The sequence below is a fragment of the Indicator indicator genome, chromosome 7 (assembly GCF_027791375.1).
Source record: "Indicator indicator isolate 239-I01 chromosome 7, UM_Iind_1.1, whole genome shotgun sequence".
Taxonomy (NCBI): Eukaryota; Metazoa; Chordata; class Aves; order Piciformes; family Indicatoridae; genus Indicator; species Indicator indicator.
This window is the reverse complement of record NC_072016.1, coordinates 12479880-12497766: the sequence shown is the minus strand read 5'-3', so window position 1 is coordinate 12497766 and position 17887 is coordinate 12479880. Positions and strand designations below refer to the sequence as shown.

General features: G+C 55.1%; 1 protein-coding gene across 1 annotated transcript in view; it reads left to right on the top strand.

Moving 5' to 3' along the window:
* The first annotated feature begins 1331 nt into the window (after positions 1 to 1331).
* Positions 1332 to 17887, top strand: part of SLIT1 (slit guidance ligand 1) — a 61946-nt gene continuing 45390 nt past the window's right edge. Inside the window, exons 1-4 of the mRNA XM_054382657.1 lie at positions 1332 to 1540; positions 13548 to 13619; positions 13928 to 13999; positions 14636 to 14707. Of these exons, the coding sequence (XP_054238632.1) occupies positions 1332 to 1540; positions 13548 to 13619; positions 13928 to 13999; positions 14636 to 14707 (425 nt within the window). The remainder of the gene's footprint in view (positions 1541 to 13547; positions 13620 to 13927; positions 14000 to 14635; positions 14708 to 17887) is intronic.

Below are 17887 nucleotides of genomic sequence, written 5' to 3'. Positions count from 1 at the left end.
GACAGATGATGGGAGCCTGCATTCGGGATGGGAAAGGGCTTCTGATCTGGGCCAAGCTAGTGGAGCCCTGTGTGTGTGTGTGTGTGAGGTGGCCCTTGCCATGCAGACACCTCCTTCTTGCCCTAATTAAGGAGCTTGTGGAGATCCATATGCAGAAGGCATTGATTTAAGAGGCACTCCTGTCCCTGGGACCTACCACCATCCCTGCAAATATCCTGCTGGCTGGGGAAATGAGTGTGCAATGGGGTGTCAAACACCTCTCCTGCCACTGCCAGAGCAATGCAACAGGCTCCCATCTCCCCTCCTTCCACGGTTTTCCTCTCCAAGAAGGGACATTTGTAGCAATTGCTGCCAGAAGCCAGCTCTCTTAAGGACTCAGATCTTGAAGCCACGGGATTACAGGTGTTTCAGATGTCATTACTAAAACAGGTGAGCTGACTTCTTGGTTACACCCTCCTGCTTTGCATTTGCTGACCTCAGGGAAGAAAATTGAAGGTAATAAAGTGAATGCAATGCTCACATTTCTGAGATGTCAGCTATCTGGGGGTCATGTTGAAATAGGTGTATTTTGCCTCTTCATGGTGGCTTGATGACAATGACATTGGGGTGACTTTATTTCTTGAGATGTTCCCCTAGAGCGAGAAGCCAATACCACAGCTGGTACTGTAAGACTTGCAGTCTGTGTGTGGGGCAAAGACCAACACAGAGGTGCATCCCCAAGTGCCCCCTGGGTGCTGCTGTGCCTGGCCGAAGGGTTCCATGAACAGACTGAGTACCAGTGCTAGCCTGCTGTGTGGGCTGCCGGGTTCCCACGCCTCGCCTGGGCTCTGGAGGATGGAGCTCTGGGCAGCCGGCTATCAGGTCTCTGCCAGCCCCTAGAGTTCCTCTGTCCACACGCTCTCCTTGGTACATACAACCTAACATCCGTCTCACTGCGAGGAGCAGCTGCTCCGCGGGCTAAACCCGCAGTTCCGATCTCTGTGACCGAGCCTGATGCCGCTTTGCCGCACAGGCGGAGCGGTGCAGAACCCCGACGGCTGCAGGTTGCCGGTGCTCTGCCCGGCCAGGACTGCTCCTGCCCTCGCCAGGGGCGCGGGGAGGGGCGACGGCGGGGGGCCTGTCGGGGTGGGCAGGGCGTGAGGGAGGAGCCAGCGTGGAGGTTGTGTCTGGGCTGCGGGATGGGGCGGCAGTGAGGCGGGTGGGTAGGTGGGTGCGCGCCGACGGGGCTGCTGCCCCGGAGCCGAGCCGTACTCAGCCGTGTCGAGCGCAGCCTAGCTCCGTTCCCCGGTGATGCGCAGTGGCCCCGCCGCCTAACCCCGCTGCCCGCTGCCATGGCGGCCCCAACTCCCGGGAGGGGTGCGGCGGCGGGGGTCCCGGCGGGGCTGCGGGCCGCTGCCTGGCTGCTAGCGTGCGCCGCGCTGTGCCGGGGCCGCGCCGCCGCCTGCCCGCCGCTCTGCGCCTGCACCGGCACCACGGTGGACTGCCACGGCACAGCCCTCCGTGCCGTGCCCAAGAACATCCCCCGCGGCACCGAGCGCCTGTGAGTACTGGCGGGCTTTGTCCGGCCCGGCGCGGAGAGGGGAGCGGCTGCGGCGGGGGTGTGCAAGAGCCCGGCGGGGTGCTGGGGCGAATGCTCCTTCTGGGGGGGCTACGCGGTCAAAAGTGCGGGCCAGGACCAGCGGAGCTGCGAGTGCAAGGTTCTAGCGCGGGCGGTACGCCAGGAGCATGTATGGGAGCCCGTCCGGTGACGCGTGTGTAAGAGCCTGCCTGGGGTGTGCGTGAGCAATAGCCTGGCTGAGGGGGTGTGCAAACGCCCATCCGAGGGTGCGGATGTCTGTTACGGGGTGCTTGTGCAAATGTTTCGGGGGTGTGCCCGTATGCCAGAGCCTGGCGGGGTGGGCGCCTCCTCCTCTGCAGTGGGTTTGTGTAAAAGTGCGGTCCAGGGATGAGTGTGCAAATAGCCTGTTGCGTGGGTATATGGGCATCGTACCCTCCATCAGGGGGTGCAATAGCCCCTCGATGTGGGGAGCAGTGTGTGTGCAACCCTTCATCTGTGGAAGGGGTGCAGCACGTGCAGGAGCCTGCGTGTGACAGTGTGTGTGTGACATGCAGAGCAGGACTGGGATCAGAGGTGTGCCTGAGGAGACAGGTTGTTCCTGCTGGACATCTGCACTGAGGTGGCCTGGAATAGGCTGTGTGCATGGAGCTGGGTGCCCCATGGCACCCACAGGTAGATGTGTGGCTTACCCTGCTGTAGCTAGTTATGGGATATTACGGGGTACTCACACAGCCGGAGAGGTTGGCTGAAGCTCCCTGCCACTTCAAAGCCCCTACCCGTGCTGGATGCCCCTTTGTCCCCAGGAATCCGTCCTGGGAGTTCTGCACACGGTGCTAAGATTAGGCTCCATTCCCCCACGCTCCCTTTGGGGACCGCGTGGTGTGACCAACTTCCAGCCGCACACAGCTTGCCCAGCCCTGCCGGTCCCCCATATCAGCACCTCACCGCTAGTGAAAGCCCCAGCCATATTCCCGGGGGTGCTGTCCCTGTGTCTCTCTCTCTCACAACCATAGTCCAGTCGGCAGTAGGGGTCCTGTGGTTCCTGCTGACCTCCTCTGAGTGGAGTGTCCCTATGCCACTGCACCCAGTTGGGCAGGTCTCCCAGCTAGGAAGTCGTGTGGCTGGAGCAGGTCCCCGCTCCGGGAAGAGGAACGGGAGCTGAATGGGTCCAACCCGCTGCTGACTGCAGGTTCCCAATGTGCAAGTCACCCCAGGCCAAACAGGAGAGAAAGATTGCCCCCAGCCTTTCCCCTCCACTCAGGCTGCCCCGTCCCGTGGGCTATGGTGACACAACAGCCCCTCCCCAGCCCCAGCCGTGGGGCCAAGCTGCCCCAACGTCCCCGTTGCAGTGCCAGGAAGCACTGAGCTACCACCTGCTTGGGCAGCAGAGCCGCAGGACGTGTCCTGGGACGGCCACAGGCAAACAGGCACAGGGCTGCTCCGGTGCCTGCCTGCGGTTACTGGAGTGTGGGTGTGCCCTTTGCCTGCGGCTGGGGAGAGACCCCGCAGGCAGCGACTGCAGGCAGCCTGGCAGCTGCCGGGGCTGCACCCAGCATGTAGTGCTGGGAGCTCTGTGGGACGCCGTTTTAGTGGAGTTTTCCCTTCTGCCGTACTAATGGTTATTACCCAGCACAGCAACCAGGCTGCTGTGAGCTGCAGTCCCACAGAGCTGGTCTGTGAGCTCTGAGACAGGATCCCCCTTTCCTCTGAACCCGTGGCAGGGGGGAGCCTGCACTAGCCCTTACTGCCCTTTGGGGAGCTCAGTAGGTTCTGCAGCATCTGCTCTCCACGCACCCAGGTGCAGGGTGCTGGGGGTGCATGGGCAGTGAGCCTCTGCCTGCTAGGCAGGTGCTCAGCACAGCTCAGAGAAGATGATGCTGGAACAGGCAGATGGAGGGTTCACTGGGATGGGTTTCTTGCTCCTGCCCAACAAGACATCTCACTCCCTCCAGCAGCAGGTCCTGCTTGCTGCCTCTTGTTCTGCCTCCACTGACCCAGTGCTCCATGCCCATGGCTGCTTGGCAACGTTGCGTTTTCTGTATACTCCTGCAGCTGCCGATGCCGGATCTGCTGGCTGGGCTGAGCCAGACATGCTGCTCTCTCGTGGGTGTTGTCTGCTGGATAACTGCTTCCCGCTGTGCTGCACACCCTTGCAGGTGCTTGAGGGTGTCTGTGCAGTGCAGGTCTGTCTCCCAGTAGTCAGTTCCTGTTGTAACAGCTTGTAAGCAAGTTTGAGTTCCCTGTAAAGAGGCTGCAACCTCTCAGTCTCCAACTCCTCACTGCTTGATGAAGCAGGGTCAGCTAGCAACCACGGGGGAGTCTGCAGCAGGGGCTGTGCTTGGGAGTTGCTGTCTCCAGGGGACAGCTTTCCTTGAGAAGCCAGTAACCTCTTACTGGTGCCCTCTGCTGTGTGCCTCTTTTCCCAAGCCCCAGGATCCACAGTGTGAGTGATGTAGACCTTGCCATGCATCCTACAGTGCTGGTGAGCAGTGGTGTGCCTCGTTGCCTGCCTGTTGAATGCCCGCAGCTTTGTTGGGCAGACAGTGTGGTGTTTGGAGGCTCCAGGCTTTTGGCTGAGCCTCACAAGTGGTATGGGTTGAATCCCTGGACAGGACAGTACTGCTGCTGCAGATGTGCATACCAGCACTGCCAGAGTCATCCTGGGAGCTTAGACAGCAGTGTCCTGTGGTGATGTATGAACTCCATCACTTTTGACATACACCCTTTTCCTGTAAAGAAGAGGGAATTATTTGCCTTGCAGAGTCACTGCAACTTTGGAGAATCATGAAATGGGGAGAAATTGTCTTCTCTTCTGCTTGAACGTTTGCCCTGTGATGTCTCCCTGGTGCTGTGCTGTTGGTGCAGAGTCAGGGCTAGAGATCTGTCTAGAATGGAGCACGGTTGGTGGCTTCACAGAGAGGCACAGGACCCCTCTTTCCTTGCACCAGGACACAGCACATCGCTCTCAAAGTGCCTTTTTCTATCCAACATAAATGCCAAGTGGTGCCTGCACCCAACAACTCTGCCTGCATCAGGCTCCAAGCAGACAGGCTTGTGCTGCAGCAAGATGGGAAGCAGCAAAATCTGTGTGCTTTGCACAGCTGCCTGTGCTTCTGCTATGCCTCTGGCAAGCATGATGGAGATGGTCTGAAGACACTGTAAGCAGGATGGGGCAATTATCCTCCAGCGCTAGAGTGTTATCTGCTCTTGGGAGTCCCTCAGGTCTCAGCTGCCAGAGGAGAGCTGTGGGAGAAGGGCATAATTCCATTCTCTGTTCACTTGTTTTTCTTTCTTTGAAAGCATCTTTGAAGAGGAGACTGCCCTCTCAGGAAGCTGGGTTGCTCTCCCCATGCCAGCAGGATAGGTGCAAATTTGCTACTGTCAAATGGCTGGTTCCAGACCAGCTCTTTGCTTGTGGGGGAGGTATTGAACCTGATGTCACTGCACTCACTCCTGCTTTTGAAGTTTTCAGCTGAGAATTGCCCCAACTCACCATTCAGCCTACCATAGAGGAAGCTGTCAGCTGTGCAGTGCCCCTCTCCCCTCATGTGGGGGGCAGCAGAGCTAGGTTTGGTGGTCTCCATCATTGCATCCTTTTTGGCTCCCTCTTCTCTCAGCATCCCTGACCTGAGCATTGCATGGAGCTCCTATTTGCCTTGTTCCTCCTACCAAAATGATTCAGATCACAGCCAGCTCTGCCATCTCCCCCATTTGCATTGTTGGAGGGAAGGGGTGCTGAGCTCCAGCCTTTGCGTAGAGGACAGCTGCACCTGACGAATGCTTGTGCTCTGCCTAACTGTCCCATGCTGAAATTGCAGCAGTGCGCTCTTGTTCAGAGCATGTTGTTTTCCTTCATGCACCCATGTCTGGAGAAGAGAAGGCTCTGAGGAGACCTTATTGTGGCCTTCCAGTATCTTAAGAGGCCCTACAAGAAAGCCGGTGAGGGTCTTTTTAGGATGTCAGGTAATGATAGGACTAGGGGAAATGGAACAAAAATAGAAATGGGTACATTCAGATTGGACATTAGGAAGAAATTCTTCACCATGAGGCTGGTGAGACACTGGAACAGGTTGCCCAGGGAGGTGGTAGAAGCTCCATCCCTGGAGGTTTTTAAGGCCAGGCTGGATGTGGCTCTGGGCAACCTGATCTAGTGTGAGGTGTCCCTGCCCGTGGCAGGGGGGTTGGAACTAGATGATCCTTGAGGTCCCTTCCAACCCTAGCAATTCTATGATTCCATGTGTCCCTCCAGCCTGTTCAACAAAATGTCTCTCAGCAGCAAGGCTGGCATGCCACAGCTGTGCTTGTGCATTCAACAGCGGTTGTTGGCCTGTGTCCCCTTGGGAGGCTTTGGGGAACATGAATTCTTAGGAAGCGCCTTGGAGGGGGTTAACCTCTCTGTTTCATGGTGTGCCTGGGCAAGTTTTTGGTGTAGCAGCTAAGCAGGCTGGTCGTGGAGGTTCTGCAGAGCTCTGGAGCAGGATGCAGGACTGATACCCAGCCAGGGCAGTGCTCACCTAGCCCGGCAGCCCTTGGCTCTCAGGAGAGCCAGTGTTGGGTGCTGGGAGGACGCAGGCTGGCTGGGGAAGGCAGCCTGCTCAGCCTACTACGGTGGCTTCCTTGGGAGCCTTCCCGGACAGAGGAAATTTGCAATTCTATTCCAATTTCTCCCTTCAGCTACGTCCAAGGCAGATGCTGTCTATATATCACCATGGTAACGCTGCGTTCTCGCTCTCCATGGAATTGCATGCTGGAAAAATATTAGTTTAAAAAACTATGTCGTGTTTGTATTGACTAAAGCCAAGGCTGATAGCGGAGGATCTATTGTCCCCCGGTTGGGAAAAGTCACCAGTAACAGGCAATAAAGCCAGGCGGATTGGCCTCTGGTGACCACTTCTCACCCCACACAGCAATTGCTTCCCTATAAACTCTTCTCTCGCTCTGTTTTATTACATCCTTTAAAATAGATATTTTTGCCTTAAACGTGCTGCCAGTTTGCTCCTCGAGGGTGATACATTGTGCTGCCAGCAATTCCTTGCTGCTGAGGTGGGAGCAAGAAAGAGGAATTGTTCCCAGCTTTAATTGTGGGTCTCTCACATGCACCTTCAAACCCCCTTGCTGCTGCTGCTGCTGTCCCCAGAGCCTGCATCTGTGGGGTGCAGAATAACACCCTGGGTACACACACCCACAGAAACCGTCTAACTGACTTGTTACAGGACATGCATTTGCTTTGAATTTCATGCTCCTCGACTTCATTGTTTCTCACCAAACCTCTGGCCAGCAGAAGAGTGAGGCAGCTATGAAATACAAACAATGCTCAAGAGACCACCACGAGGAAAGGAGCAGGGCATGCAGCCCAGAGGAACAGAGGTGGGGAAGGCAGGGAAAGGGTGTCCTCTCTGGGGAAAAGTGTGTGAGCACATGACCCCACATTGAGAGGGGCTTCTTCCATCCTTGCTTTGCTTTGCTCTCCTGGGAGCCGGCATGAGTGGGCGAGGTGAGCAGTAGAGCAAGATGTTCTTGTGTGCATGCACAGGAGGGCAAGGTGGGCATCCAGGGAGCCTGTCTTTGTCTCATATCCGAGTCCTTCATGGGTTCTCTGCCTGCTCCAGAGGTACTTAGTGCCACAGATGCATTCTCTTTATTGCTACTGAAATAACCCTTCATAAAGCCTGAAAAAGGGAAGGGGACGTTTCTGGGTGCGTTTTCCTGAAAGGCAATCAAAGGCACTTGTGCAGTAGCAAATGGCCCCATCCCAGGGGATGTCAGACCCAGATTGCTGCTCCCCCAGCAGGCTTCCAGCGCAAGTAGCTCCAACGCCAACTCCGACACCTGTCCACTGTCCCCACTCAAGGGACGGCCACAGCAGCAGAGTGGCAAGCAGAGGTTTTCCTGCTGTGTGATGCCAGGCTGCAGTTATTAGTGTGGGCAGTGAGAAGGGATGGCCATTAGAGTCATGGTTCTGCTGGAAGCAGAAAGGCAATGAGGTGGGTGCAGGGAAACTCTCCATGGTGTTGGTGCAGGGTTGGTCCCAGGCTGTCACCTCTGGGACTATCTCAGAGCCACATACGGGCTCTGAAGCTGTGCTGAGTATCTGCTTTCCTGGCATGCATTTTGGATGCACTTGCTGCTCAAAATAGCAGAGGCAAGTGTCCTGTGGGGGAGAAAGGCTGCTAGGAGGAGGAAGATCAGAAAAAAGGAAGATTAATTTTTCAAGTGATGCAGCTGAGGAGCAGCCCTGGGCACCAAGAGTGGGAGAGATGCAAGCTCCTGGCCCTGGATATTTCTCAGTAGGAGGAAACCTAAGCTCTAAAATGGGATACTCCAAGAGACCCATCTGGTTTGGAGGTGAGTGGGCACCTGAAACAAAGCAGTTTGGGTGCACTTGTCCTCCCATCCCTGCTGTGAGCTGATTCATGAGGGATGAACAAAGGGTGTTTGCTGAGGAAGATGCAGGGTGGATTGGACCTCGATCTGCAGAGTGGCAGATGAAGCCTGAGGGCTTGGCTGCCTCCACTGCCTTGGGAAGCAGAGGAGCCATGGGGGCAATTATACCCCTTGCCAGGCTACTCAGCCCAAAAAGCCAAGTTCTGAGGTTATCCAGGCAAAACTGTTCTCTAGGCTGAGCCTCAGTTTCGCCATTTGTGAAGCAAAAACAACCTGCTGTATTTTCTCTTTCAAACTAGGGTTGTGGGAGGTCATTTATTTTCAACCTGAAGGTGACACACCACTATGCTGTGCGAGTGTAAAGCATTCTCTGACTGTGAGCAGTTAATGGCTGTGGCATGAAAACCCCAGAGAAAAGTTAAGAAGAGCAGAAAGCCTTCCAGTTCCTCACCTACTTGCACTATCGATGCTGTTTGTAGCGCTTAAAAATTTATTGTGATGCTAACCTGCTTTAGTACCTCGTCAAAGCTTGCAGAGCCTCTTGTGCTCCGTGTTGGGGGCCAATACTGTCCTTAGGGCTGAGTTCCCCTTTGGCTAAAGGTAGTTATTGTGAGATGAGCCCAAAGAGCACCTAGGGGCTCTTGGAGCTATGTCCTCTTTGGGCACATCACCCAGCAGGCATCTGGTAAGTGGGGTGCTGGCAAGGTGTTCGAGGTGTATGGCACTCTTAAAGGAACTTTGATGAACTCTGTAGGCACTCTTGCTCTTTCTTTAGGGGGTCCGGTCAGGGCAGGGAGAAGGTCTGTAGCTTTTGTAGTTGTGTCAGAGGAGGGTGTGGGTGTCCCTCCTCCTGGAGCAGAAAGCAGCAGCACCCTGTACCCACCTTGCTCCTTGGAGGGGATGGGGTTAAGTACCCAGACATGGCTCCATGGGCTGCAGGGCGCTGGTGGATGTGAGCATCCGTCCATGCTGGTACTGGAGTGGACTAGTCCTCTGGAGAATGGAAAGGGCTCTGCCCTGTCTTTTGCTTGGGCAGCTCAGCAAGCTTGTGCTGAGACTTGATTACATTCAAGCAGCCGGGTGAAATCTTGAGAAGACTTTAAAAAATGCAATAAAAGTGTAGGATGAAAGGTTGCAGCTGCTCTGCCCCCCAGTGCTGAGCGCAGAGGTCAGTCAGGGGTCTGAGCCTCGTCCATGTTTCCATTAGCAGTCTGTGTGGTGGGACACAAGCTGCTTGTGACATCTGCAGATGTCACTAGGCTGGGAGAGATGCAGGAGGGCTGGAGGACAGGCTGAGATTTCCAAGTGGGCTTGGTGAACAGGGGGGGTGCGCTGACAAAAAAGGATGCTGTTGCCTGGGGACTTGAGGAAGATGTTTGTCAGGAGTGGATCACCAATTAGGACAGATGTGGGATGGGAGCATGAACTAAGCAGTTCTATCCCTGCAAGACAGAGAGACCCCCAGGGAGGGTTGTGACCCTGGCACTGGGGGCTAGGTGAGTGGAACAGGATTGTGAGAGGAGATGTCTGTGAGCAAGGGAGCAGTCTGGGCTCTGCTCTGTGGGGGCTGAGCAGGCAGGGATGGGGTTCATCTGTAGTGAAGGGGTTCAGGTCAGAGTTTTGGGAATGGTCCTTGAGGGAAAAGCAGTGACATGTTGGAATAGGGCATGGAGGAGTGTCAATCCCTGGCCCTGAAGGAACCATGTCAGGATTGATGGAGGGCTGCAAAGATACTGCTGTGAGGTGCATGACCTTGCAGCCTTCATTTCTCAGCTCAGCTGGTTATTATCTGGTACTGCTGGCTCCAGCTGTGGTCAGGGCTCTGGGATGAGGACTTTGGAGCTGCTAGGAGGGGAGCTGTGCCCCTGAGGGCCAGTGTTCTGAGCCAAGGACAGAAATGGCAGAGTGATGGTGACCATGGAGGAAGGGAAGCATCACAGGAATGACACAACTACTAGCCTTGGTGGGCACCAGCAGCCCTCGGAGCAGGGATCACTGGAGCATGGCTGGCTGCAGGTGTTGCTGGCATGGACTTCTTCTCTGGAAGTCCCTTCAGTCACTGCCCAGATGCAGTGGGTGCCCACCCTGTGCTGACACTGACAGGCCAGAATGTGTTTCTCTGCTTGTGGGTGCAAGTGCAGGGTTTTGTCCCTCAGACTTCCCCTCTGCTGCCCTAGAAGTGGGAAGTCAGGGAGCATAGCACTGGGATTTGTGCCTGGGTGTGAGCTGGGCTGAGCACAAGGACAGGAATCACATGTGTGCCCAATAGCTGAGGCTTTGCAATGCAGTACAGAGTGGGATTGCCCTGTCTGCTCCTTCCTGCACCTGATAAATCAGTGCCCAGGGAAATACCACTCATGTTGGCTGTATTTAATAAATTACCTCTCAGCATTTGCACTCTCTGAGGTTGTTACCGAGTTAGTGTAGCTCCAAACCCTGAAAGGGAAAAGACGCATCAGACCCCCTGGGAATGGAATAAGCCATCCAAAGCTAGAAACCAAATATAAACCCAGACTATGCAAATCCAGTCTAACGAACCCTGCTGCAGCACAGACATCCCATCTGGGAGTGGGATGATCCACAAGCAACGCAGCAAAGGGACTGCTTGTTTTAATGACTTTGTTCTTCCCAGGGAGAAATGGGAGGGGGTGTTCTGAAACTTCAAGGTTGCAAATGAAAATTCACTGTCTCTCCAGTGATGGTGTGAGGTTCAGGGTGCTGGGGGAAGGAGAGGGCAGCCTGGATGAATGTGAGGATGATTTCTGTTATTAAACCCTATGGTTTGATGGGGAAAGAGCACACTCTGCATCTCTGCTTTCAGATCACAGTCCAGAAATGCAACCATTCTGCCAGGCAACTCCCCAGGCACACCAGGAGTGGAAGCTCTGCTGTGTGGGGCAGGGCAGGGTGTTTCGCTTCACTAGGAAAGGGCATGGAGGCAGCGGGTGAGCAGCTGAGCAGCTGAGCAGCGGGGATCCGGCTTTCTGGGCACAGCAGGCTGTAATTTATCTCCATGAGGAACTGAAGGGGATTTAGAGGGGAAAAAATGGCTTGAAGTTAAATAGCAGTATTGCCTCGGCATCCTTACAAATAAGCTTTACCTGCTGTTCTTTCCCATCTTGATTGCAAAAGCCATCATTTACCCGAACAAAGGCAAGGGGGGGGATGCTGAGAGGAGTTGTCAGGGTCAGTCCCCAAGAGAGCAGGGCTGTGAAGGGGCCCTGGGACACTGTCGTGCTGGAGGATAGCCACCAGCCCCAGTGCTGGAGCACCCCAAAAATGCAGGGAGTGGAGGCAGGGATGGGCTGCACAGCTGCCCACCAGGGTGGCCTGTCTTTGGGCACTGCCCCAGGGCAGCACATCCTGTCTGTGCCTGCCTCTTTTTGCTGAAGTCTTTGGGTTCAGGCTGCTCTGTCCCAAAAGGTTCCTGGGGGAGAGGACCCGGTTTTAGCATGTGGAGGGGCTAGCCATGTTCAGTGCATGGCTCTTTGGTGTTTCTCCATGTCTCTACACTGCCTTGCCTTTGCTCTGCCTCTGGCTAAAGCTCTGGAGTGCTGGTGTGCTGAGGACCTCAGAGGTGTCCAAACCCACCTTGGGCTTTGCAGGCTGAGGTATATGTCTTGGCTTTCAGATTGAGCAGTTCTGAAATCGAACCTCTCTGCTCTGTCTGCAGTATCAGAGATTCCATAACTTCCACTTAGACGTTGCACCTAATGTTTAAAAGAAGGCGACATGGAAGCCCTGCAGGGGACCTTCCTTCACCAGGAGTTTGAACAGTCACTATTACCTCCAGTTTGGCCTCCAGCATGGTTCTGGGGAGCTTCCAGGCCATCTGCTTTGGCAAGGACCCTTTAGGACATGTGGAGAAAACCCCTGAAGCCAGAGTTTCTCTCTGCCCTTAGCTGACCCCAAGGCTGTGGTCCATCGGGAGGTGGACACACATCTGCACATACCGAGCCACCCCTCCTGCAGTGACAGATGTCCCTAAAACGTGTGACTCGCCCCAGTGCCTCGAGCCTGAGGCTTACAGCCTGGATGTGGGGTTTGCTGCCCGGGAGAAAGGCAGGACTGAGCCCCACAGGGTGCAGTCTTGTGAGTTGGGAGCCTCATCCCTAGGAGCCAGATGCGCAGGCTGTGGCTATATGGGGAGCTGGGTGAGCCGAGGGGCGGCAGAGCCCAAGAGTGGGTTTCAGTTTAATCGCTGGGGCTGGGGAACCTCTATTCATTCCCCACTTGCATTCATCTGTGTCCTAGTAACAGTGCTTTCCCCACCTCCTTCCCAGCACAGGCACACACGGCTGGATAATGGCAGGAGCCCGACAATCTCGGGCGCTGAATAGCGGTGTAATTAGGAGCCTATAATGGCGAGCTGGAACTCATTAGCCATTATCAGCCGTTTCAGCAGGACAATGGCACACCCCGGGGTGTGTGGCTGTGCTGGCTGGACCCGATGGCCGTACATGCTGCTCAGTGCCTCCGAGGCCAGCCCAGCGCTGACCTTGGCCCCTCGCACGGCTGCGGAGCCCGGTGGAGGGAGACTTTGTCTCTCAACGGCAATGACGGACCTTATATTCGGCCCCTCCTATGGCAGGGGCCATTCCTGCGCCCCAGTCTCGCTGCTAGCCCTGGATGCTGGGGTCCTGCCCAGGCACAGCAACCTGCCCCGGGGCGGTGCCCTCCTGTCTCGCTCACGCCGTGGCTCCAGAAGCATTCGAGCCAGGGAGGCTCAAGGGCCTCTTCCCAAGAGTCAGGGAGGTGTAGCCAGCAGTCTGGGACCACAGCCGTTGGCAATGTGTGGGTCCAGCACTCAGGCACGCCTTGCCCTGGTACTGAGCAGAACTGTGGGGTGGGTGTAGGCACCCCCGAGGCTGTCCTCTCCTAATTCCACCAGCAGGACAAGCAAGCTGGGACACTATCTTCCTTCTGGTTGCAGTACTTGTTCCTATGTGCACCTAGGGCTTTTGCATGAGAGAGTGATGTTAGGAGAAGCACCTTGTCCTGTGCAAGTGTCTCTTGGAAGGCGAAATATGAAATGTGGCTTATTCTGCAGGCAGAATGTGTCACTTGGCTGTGACACAGCCTGCAGCTGGGTGTTTGGAGGAATCTTTATTTTGAGGGGAACAGTTGTTTGCTTTCTTATTACTCCTGCCTGCTAAGCCTGTCTGTGTGTTTGGGATGACCTTACTAGGTGTTTGCTGCATTTTCAGAGCAAGGTGATGTGCATCCAGGTAGGTGGATGCTCGTGTTGCTGCTTATTTCATTGCTGAGGGCTGTGGGGTTCCTGTCCCAAGTCGGGCATCCAGTGTGGAGACAGAGAGATGGGGGAGGCAGGCAGCCCCTGCTTCTGGCTGCTTTATGGTTAGAAAGATGTCAGCTTACTCACTCCTGGGCAGCCAGACTTCTGTGTGACCAGTGCTGCTGGCCATTGAGGATGAGAGCCTTCTTTGGAGCCAGTCCCCAGCTTTTTTATTCTCAGCACACAAATGCAGCAACCACCTCTGTCCTTTGAGCCCTGTCTGCCCTCTTTGGGGAGTTACCGAGGAGCCCCAGTGCCTGGCCACTCTCTGAGTGCTTTGTTGCTGATCTCTGCCTCTTCTTTCTGCAGGGAGCTCAATGGCAACAACATCACACGGATCAACAAGAATGACTTCACTGGGCTGAAGCAGCTCCGTGTCCTGTGAGTTCCCAGACAGGGGCTGGCTGTCCTGACCTTGGCAGGCAACATGCTCGGCTTGTGGCCCCTTGTGGGGCTGGTAGAGATGAGCCCTTTGCTGGGCATGTGCCAGTGGGGCTGGAGGACATCTGTGTTGAGCTGAGCATGATGGGCTTCCAGCAATGAGGGACTGGGAAGAAAGAGGCCAGGCTGTGTTGAGGGGATGGTAGGAGTGAGGTGGCCCTGGATCCAGAGTATGACTGGGGACACTGTCAGTGAGACAAGGGCACTGGGGACTGCCTTTCCAGAAAGCTGACCCCTTCTGTCTACAGGCAGCTGATGGAGAACCAGATCAGCACAGTGGAGCGTGGGGCATTCGATGACATGAAGGAGCTGGAGCGGCTGTAAGTGCCTGGGAACTGAGGCGGGTTGGTGAGGGGCTGGGAGCATCCTCTTCTTTTTGCTTTAAACCATAATGCATCAGTGCTGCCTGGCTTCAAACAGCTGCTCTCCTGCATGGCAGCAGTCCTTTACAGCATGGGGTTCAAACCTCTTTCTGTTTCTGTAGATCTTAACGTCCTTTCTGATGCTTTTGAGGTGAGGGGTAGGTTAAATACAAATCACTCTCTCAGCTATCAGCTGTGTCCTGTGTGTTAATGAGGGAGCCGTGAGTTCCAGTCCAGTACTCAGTAAAACAGCTCAGCAGTTTAAAAATCCCGAGCTGCTGGAGCAAATGTGAGGAGCTGAGTGAGCAGCAGGTTAACAGTGCAGTTAAGCAGCAATCAGCAGTTAGCAGCCTGGAGTCCTATCTGTGTGTAATTACAATATTGTGAGTAAGTCTATTAATGCCCCATTGGTTGCCCCCACCCGGGAGTGCTGTGAGCAGGACAGGGATGTTCTCGGTGGGTGGGATGCTCTGCTCTAATGGCCCCTCTGAGTCAATCAAAGTACCCAAGCTGTTCCTGGAGCTGCTGTCTGGGTTGCAGGTGGGGGTGTTTGTTTTGCCCTCAACACCCTGACCCTTTCCTCCTTCCCTGCAGACGTCTGAACCGCAACCAGCTGCACACCCTTCCCGAGCTCCTCTTCCAGAACAACCAGGCGCTGTCACGGCTGTAAGTACTCTCCGTGCCAGTGAGGCTCCCTGCCCAGCTTCTGAGGCTGCTCAGGGCTGCCATGGGGTTTGGAGGGGCACGGATGGCCCAGGAGGGTTCTGCTTCTGGGGGTTTGTGTTAGTGGTTACTGGTGCACCCTGTTTCTGAGCGACCCAAGCATGCACCATGATGGGGAATCAGCTTTGTCTTGCAGAAGATGTGAGATCAGTGCTGTTGAAGACTGTGGTGAACATCCATGTAGTGCATGGGGATGTGGAAGGAGCTTCTGGCAGTTTGGGCTGGTGCTGGTATTGCCAAGCTGAGCTGTGACTGCACAGTGCCAGCTGCAGAGGTGCTGCAAGCACCATGGCCTCCTCTCTGGGTGCAGTTCACAGGCTCTGGAGTGGGATGCCCTTACACCCTAGACTGGCTTGTCTTGAAGGGAGGCTGAAAGAGGTTCTTGAAGGTGTTACATCCTGCCCAGGGACCTCTGCAGGGCACAGAGCCCCATGGCCCTTCTCAAGAGTTGCCTTTCTGCTGGTGTCCAGGGCAGCCTGGGGAAGGAGAGGGAAGCCTTGCCAGGGGCAGGTCCAGCCCCTTGTGCCTGCTGCTTCCTCCCTGCACAGCCCTGCCTGCCTCCATCCCTGCCTGTCTCTCTGTGCCTGCAGAAACACCTTCAGGAATCATCTCTTGGCATGCAATTCCGCAGGCTCCTCTGTTCCTCCTCCTGCTGTGCAGCAGTAGGCAGCCTAGGGAGGGCCACCGGGATTTTGACAAATATTCTTTTCAGTATTGACTTTCCCTTGCCTGGGGCTGCTTTACTCAGGCAGCAGTGCCATCGGCAGTGCCAGCATCATTCAAACTGCAAGAAATCCTCTTAACAAAGCATTTTACTGGCTCTAAGCACCACATATGTTGGGAGGGGGTTGTGAGGAGGAGAGGATGCATGCCAAACTGGGGCCGGGTGCTCAGAGAAGATGCTTACCCCATGTGGCTGAATAGTAGTGGGTAGGCAGGGTAGTTATGACCAGGACACAAGCTCTCTGCTTACTGCATCTTATATCTCTGTTTCTCAACTGCGAAACAAGGATGCCAGGTCCCTGCTGGGTCAGGGTACTAGTGGATGAAGTAACTGAATGGGCTGACACTGCTAGTACCAGGCATGGGCATGTCTGGGGCCAGGCAGCCCTGCCTGTGCAGGCAAGCTGTGGCTGAGCTGTTTTGCTCAGTGGCAATGCTGGTTTCTTCCAACAGTGCCAGGGAGGAGTCAGTGTCAGAGTCCAGCCGGAGGCGGTGTAATGAAGGGTTAAAACACTGTGTGGCTTGCCAGTGTGGGATGTGTGAAATGGTGGACCAGTGCCAAAGATGGGCCTAGGTAATAGCAGCTGATAGCACAGGCGTTCAATTAATGATCAAACAGCATTTGTTGAGCTCAGTTGTGCTGCATCCTGGCGCCAGCAAGGGCTCATCCTCCTCCAGCCGCCCATTGCATAACAAAACCGTGGTCAAGAGAACTATTTTACAAATAGGGATGTTTCCCTTTTAATCTTCTGTAAGTTTTAATGCCAGGCTCTTTCAAGAAGCAAACCCCAAACATTCATTGGGGAGGTGCAGAAGGGCAGCTGCCCAGGTGGGCTGCTTGCTGTGCCCAGCTGCAGAGCTGGGGCTGTGCCATGGAGTGTGTGTGGCTCTGCACACCCTCGCATGGGGTGCATGGGGCTCTGCATACTGCTGTGGGTGACAGGGGTGTGTGAGAGGCTCCTTGCAGCCACCTCACAGGCAGGTGTGTTTCAGCCTCTGCCTGTTGCTTCCTGCAATGTGGTGGTTGTTTCAAACCCATTTTCTCCTGCCTTGCCTTGAAGCTGCTTTCTGACCATGTCTGCTGTGAAAACCATCACCTAGACACCAGCACTCAGAGCCCTTCTTGTGCAAGGTTAGACTGTGTGAACAGACTCAGATTTTTGTAGCCCCCCCCCCAGCTGTAGGCAGTGCTCAGTCTTGGGGAGCTTCGATGCACTTTCGGAGTAGAGTTCCTGTGACAAGCTGTGGGACTGGGGGTGAGGGATGCACTGAGCTGCCTGCCATCCTTCTCTGCAGGATGTTGCTCCACATGCTGCCTGCATTAGTGAAGGCAGGAATCTACCTGGGGACCACATCAGGAGCCACTTCCCTGAAAGAGCCTTGGGTGTTGCATTTGGGCAGCAAAGTCCTGTGCACTGGAGGACCTGCTGCTCCCTCTCCTTGTGGTTGCCCATTGCTGAAGTGCCAAGGATGTTTTAAGGGGGCAGCAGGGCAAGGGGTGCCCAGGGCAGACCTTGTCTAGACACATTGTCACACTGGCTTAACAGGAGATGGGGTCTGGATCAATGCTAGTCCGACTGGTACAGAAGGTCATAAGGACATTCTTAAATTGCTGCAAACCTAGCTCAGGATATAGGGATATGAGTCATTGGGGAGCAGGTTTAAGTGAAATTGAAATCACCTCCCCTTGAACTGAAATCGGAGCCTCTCTGCCAGGCCTTGCACTTATTTAACTGCTGAAATGGATCTGGGGTGGCCCCGTGGCTCGGGGCCCCCTCCCCCAAAGGCAGGCTAGAACCTGTGCTGGTCGGGATGGGATAGGAAGAGAGGGCTCTTACTAGCATTGTGCTCTTTCAAATCTTAGTTTGCAGAACATTTTCAGCAAGTGGTGCTGTGCAAGCTTCTCTTTATCCTGCTGACTGCAGCCACCCATGGCATGCTCTTTAGAGCTCCTGGGCTGCCTGCTAGGTCCTCATGTCCTTGCACCTTGATACTAGGAGGTCTTGAATTAGCAGAAACTGGATGAACGAGTTGGGCTGAGACCTGTTTAAGTGGGAAATGAGGCTGCCCGGCCTGGCAGGTGGGTGGCAGCCGAAGCATAAAGCCAGGGTGGATGCAGGAACCAGTGGAGGACACTGGTGCTGGCCAGCATGCTCCAGCCTTTTCTAGCCATAATCTTAATGCCTATTTAGTAACACAGCAGCAGGTTAAGGCAGTTCTCTTGAATGCGGGGTGTGTGGTGCCCATAGAGCAGTTTTCCACTGTACCTTGAGTATCATGGAAATATAAAGCACAGAGAGGAGGATCTTGGGCTTGAGTTGGGATAGAGAGCTGTTTGCCTGCTTTCTGGGTCTGGATATCAAAATCTAATCCGTGTTGGTGGTGCTTTGTGGTCTCCCT